The 5,077-nt window shown below is 47.8% G+C and overlaps 1 protein-coding gene across 2 annotated transcripts; it reads left to right on the top strand.

The window, feature by feature from the left end:
- Positions 1-787: 787 nt before the first annotated feature.
- snai1b (snail family zinc finger 1b) lies at positions 788-3,432 on the top strand. 2 transcript variants are annotated; one of them, XM_071542510.1, is made up of 3 exons: positions 788-980; positions 1,396-1,935; positions 2,376-3,432. In XM_071542510.1, exons 1-3 carry the CDS (start codon positions 905-907, stop codon positions 2,555-2,557), a joined length of 798 nt encoding a protein of 265 aa, XP_071398611.1. In that variant the 5' UTR covers positions 788-904; the 3' UTR covers positions 2,558-3,432. The 2 variants fall into 2 exon arrangements, with proteins under 2 accessions (XP_071398611.1, XP_071398610.1); XM_071542509.1 differs by having other exon boundaries at positions 1,393-1,935.
- Positions 3,433-5,077: the final 1,645 nt, after the last annotated feature.

Genomic DNA, 5,077 nt, shown 5'->3' with positions numbered 1-5,077 from the left:
CTTGCTTTTTCACCTGTCATGAAGACTTAATGGCTTGTTTAGAGAGACCCCTTTTGCAATCTAGTGAAGGAATAAAACCATCGCTTTGTAGGTAATTTTACTCTTTGGCCACTATTTTTTCAGACCGCAAATAAACACATTCACGCTTATGATATGATCATCCCTGAAAGCTGTAGACTTGGATTAGAAATACAGCTACCATAGGCTATAGGTCAAGTATAATCCGACAGAGGACGCTCAAGATTCACTTTCTCACCACTTTAAGAGCAACATTTTGCACTGGAATTGAGTAATGGTCAAGAACGGCTTTCCCATTATCCGATTTGATTTAAAACCCAAGTATTTTGTATGTTGGCTTTATAAACTCTCGAGAAATTACCTGCCTACCGCTCTGGTTTCTTTTTCAGAATTGTGCACTTTTGTCTATTATTTCCACAGTTCATATAAACATATTTTGGCCGACTTTTAGTTTGAATTGCTCGGTCGTCAATTCACATTTAAATTAGTGTAAGTGTATGCCTATTGGTGACAAGTGGGTCATTATAGGCTTCAGATGCACGATTATCCTGTGCGCGTTATTGTGGCGTTTTGGCACATTGGGCACCTGTGGTGAATGGGGCCATTGGCGCTTATTCTGTACGGGGTGTGTCTTAGGGCGGAGATCTGCCCACCCACCCGGTGCTTCTCTCCTCTGGTCACTATATGAGGAGACAGCTACTCGGTCCCTTAACTAGACACTTTCAAAAGTTGTAGTTGTCTGAGTTGTTGGAGTTTTCCAAGCGTGTTTTTTTTACCGTCTGTTTGGAACCGGACTGCTGCTTTCTGCAGAGAACACCCCTGGATCTGGGTGGAGACCACCTTGGAAATTCATCTTTTGTATTTATCTGAACAGCCAGACTTCAAAATGCCTCGGTCATTTCTTATCAAGAAGTATTTTTCCAACAAGAAGCCGAATTACAGCGAATTGGAGAGCCAGACTGGTACGTTTTTCCCCACCTGCTGAATTTGATGTATTCTGTGATTATTGTCTGTAAATGTTCATGCATGACAGATATGGCTACATGAGTGAATCAAAGTCAGTGCCAGAGAGAGGTCTTAATCAAATGACCTCACATGAATACACATTGGAAATAGTCGCATTAGATGGACCCATGAACATTTAAAACGCACATTGCATACAGTCTCCTGGGTTCAAAGTAGAGACAAGTGTTTCTTCTCCCTGGTTTATTGGAAAATTTGCTAATGGAATCATCTTGGTGGGTCGGTGCCGTGGTGAATACAGAGTTTGACTGTAACAAGACACCAAGAATGAAAACAAGTTTACTGTGTAATTAGATTATCTGTCCATTTAAGTGAAAAGCCACCTGACTCCTTTTTCCTCTCCCTTGCTAGCAGTTGTCCCAGAGTGCTATCCTCTGGCTGAACTCCCAACCCAGGACAACAGTTCTGCCCTGACCTGCTATCCCAGCGGCCCTCTCTTCAGCATGGACACCCTGCCTGCACCCCTCTCCCCTATCACTCCCGTGTCTCCCGCTCTGCCCCCCTCACCACTGGGACCGCTGGACCTCAGCAGCTCCCCATCCAGCAGCAGCGGCGAGGAGGAGGAGGATGGAGGACGTACTTCAGATCCTCCCAGCCCGGACGCCCTTCACCACGTCTACCACTGCCTGCACTGCAGTAAGAGCTACAGCAGTCCCTCGGCCCTGTCCTGCCACCAGCTGTCCCACTGTCCGCAGGGGGAGCAGAGCCTCTCTCTGGCCAGTCAGGCCTCGCTGCGCCCGGCCTTCCACTGCAAACACTGCCCCAAGGAGTACACCAGCCTGGGCGCCCTGAAGATGCACATCCGCTCACACACCCTGCCCTGTGTGTGCCCCACCTGCGGCAAGGCCTTCTCCAGACCGTGGCTGCTCAGAGGGCACATTCGCACACATACAGGTGAGGCAGAGAAGCAGCTGTGTTGACTTACATTCAGACTAAGATTGTAATTTCACAACAATCAAAGTACAGATAGTGGAGCTCTGTTAGCTTGTAGATGTGACAGTGCATTTTAAATGTGGTTGCACCAAGTGCCTAGTCACTCATTGATATTCATTGATATTTCCTGAGGTGTAAGCAAATGTTATTGCTTAGCATGGCACAATCTTATCTCAGGCTCACTGTGGTTATGCATGAAAAAAGTCAAGCCACACTAACTCTGTTAGATCGGTGCTCCTAGGTGAGCAGTCTTTTTGCAATTCTTTTGTCCCACATTGTTGGCTGTAAATCATTTGAAAAACAATGACTAGAGGATAGACCTTTTGGCTTCAAGGACCTGCTAATGATGGGTCAAGTGTTTTCCTGAAACAGGAACTTAACAGTTTTCTCCTATTATCCAGGCGAGCGCCCCTTCTCCTGTCAACACTGTAACCGGGCGTTTGCTGACCGCTCCAACCTGCGCGCCCATCTGCAGACCCACTCGGAAGTAAAGAAGTACCAGTGTGGCTCCTGCTCCCGAACCTTCAGCCGCATGTCCCTGCTGCACAAACACAACGCCTCGGGGTGCTGCCCTGCCCCGTAGACTCACATTCCCCTGACTGCTCAGATCAGCCAGTTGATGCCGCCTGCTGGTTCAATTCCCTTTGGCGAGAGCCACTGGCCCATTTGTGGATACACTTAGTGGCTCAGGGTGAGAATGTGCCCAGAGGACATTTGGGAGGGTGTTTGCCAACTCATTCCCAGGCCATGAGAGGATGGAAAAAGAAGCTGGAGTTCTATTGCTTTTATAAATTGACTTCTAAAGTGCCTTCAGTTTTTAAGGAATCAATGTAGGTTTATCATATTTCTAGATGTAATAGATTTCAAATTGGTATCCACTGCATATTTTTGCTGGGCTCTGTCATGTGTGTGTGTGTGTGTTGAGGGCAGCTGGACATGCAGTTAATTCCCAGGAAACTCCATCGGTGCCGGCCGGTCCGGGACTGTGGCCATGTTGCAGCTGCTTGTGTGTGTGTGTGTGTGTGTATGGGGGATGTCATTCCTCACCATACTCTACATACATAGCATGCGTGTATATGAGCAGCTGTATGTGTGTGTGTGTGTGTGTGTGTTGAGACAGCTGTCTGTGTATGGTGTACTGTGGAGGCAGGGCACTGAGAGATGTGTTAGCTGTGACCTCGACGACAGGTGACCCTCCCCTCTTCGCTCGCCCCTCCTCTCTTCACCTCCTCACCCCAAACTCCACAAACACTTTCCTCTCTCCACACACACACACACACTGAACCAAACATCAGACCAGAGGTTGGTGTGTTATTGGACATGAAAGGACCACTTAAGCTTGACCAAAAAACACCACCTGCCGTCATTGAAATAGTTATTTTTTGAATGAAACTGTTTGAACGATTGGTGCTTTTATGACATTCATTTCGAAGTATGTTTGAACCACAGATTTTATGCACCACCTTTTTAAACATGCCATCCAAATGGAGATAATATGATTCCTTTTGCCAAAGTTGTGCCTTTTTCTGCCACATGTAAATAATAAAGCTTTGTTTTTAAAAAAAATCCTGCTGTGTAGACCCACTTGTTTCTGTGTACACCAATATACAGATAATTCAACAGCCGTTGTACCAAGGTATACCTCTAAATGAGTTCATAAGGAAAGACTTGACAGCCTCTGAATGGGGAGATGGAGCGGTGCAGCGATGTATTGATGTGTGTGTGTGTGTGTGTGTGTTAGAGTGGGGATAGGTTTGTGTGATGTTGAGTGATGTGTGGAACACCTGCACACACCTGCCAGGCTGTCAGCATGCAGCATATACACATACAAGCGCACATGGAGAACACATGTTAAAAGGGGGAGGGGGCGGGGGGTTGCATAGAGTGACTGCAGGTGGGCAAAAGGAAGCGGAGCAAGATTATGGAATAAAGGAAAAAAAGGAGGAAGATGCTGAGTGAGCAGGGATCCTCCCAAGGGCTAGTGAGGCCAGTCCTGCAGGGGAAAGTCAGTGTGAAATTAGCCGAGTGTGGGAATCCCACTGACCCACTTCCTGCTGTAGGCGCGGCCCCAGCTGGAGGCAGGGGGGGGACAGCAGGCCGAAGACCAACAAATACACCCAGGAGAGACAGACTCTGGACGGTGCTGTCAGAATTTCGGCACAGACCGAGCCCTCCACACAGCCACAGCCTGCGCGGCCATCTGCTCCGTAATAGTTAAACTCCAGTTACCTTGGAGGAACTCTGGCGGAAGTCCCTGCTTACAAGCCCAGCTGAGGGTGAACATCCAGGCTGCACATATGGCCGCAACGTGTTCGCTCTCCTGGCTGCCCTCCTGACCCACACACACTGACGCCAGCATGTCTTGGTGAGGTAACGATGTGTTTCCTCCAATAGCTCTCAGCAGCAGTGTTGAGAGGTAGATGTATGTGTGTGTGTGTGTGTGTGTGAGGGGGTTTAAGGGAGGCACACAAAGCTAGGGATCAGATTGCATGAGTTAGCTTGCCTAATGTAAACAGCTCCCAAAAGACACGCTCATATATAAACACTCATGTGTGCGCGGACGCACGTGCACACACACACACACACACACACACACACAAACAGGCACACACTTAATCCAGAGCATCACTTGGATCAAGGGGAATTTTTCATTTGTCTGCCTACCTTTCTGGGCTGTTGTGAAGAGAGAGGTGAGAGAGTAATTTGGCTGCTACACACCTATGCAGACAGTGAGTCAGAGGGGGGGAGAAGCAGGCCACAGGGGACTGAACTCTGCTTGATCCCCCGACAGTGTCAGATTTGGTGGGCACAGAGAAAGGGCAACAGGGGTGGAGAACCTGAGTGGAATACCGCTGTGCAGAATATAAAGAATACAAAGGTAGACAATATTTTTTGCAATACTGAAACATGCTACTAGAAAATTCTGTAATTTCTATACGTTTGCTTAGTTTTGAAATTTAAGCTCTGCCATCTAGCTAGGGGGACATATTTGGGGTTTGGAGTGTGTAGGAGGCAGTCTATCATTCTGTAGCTTTGAGGCAATGAGATCACTGGAGCTGTCACCGGTCTTTTTAAGTGTGTGTTTGTGTGTGCGCGCGTGTAA

This window comes from Centroberyx affinis, unplaced genomic scaffold (assembly GCF_046629955.1).
Source record: "Centroberyx affinis isolate AG114_WGS23_722 - 3 ecotype Tasmania unplaced genomic scaffold, CSIRO-AGI_Caff_v1 ptg004114l_1, whole genome shotgun sequence".
Lineage (NCBI taxonomy): Eukaryota > Metazoa > Chordata > Actinopteri > Beryciformes > Berycidae > Centroberyx > Centroberyx affinis.
This window is presented reverse-complemented; position numbering and strand designations above follow the sequence as displayed.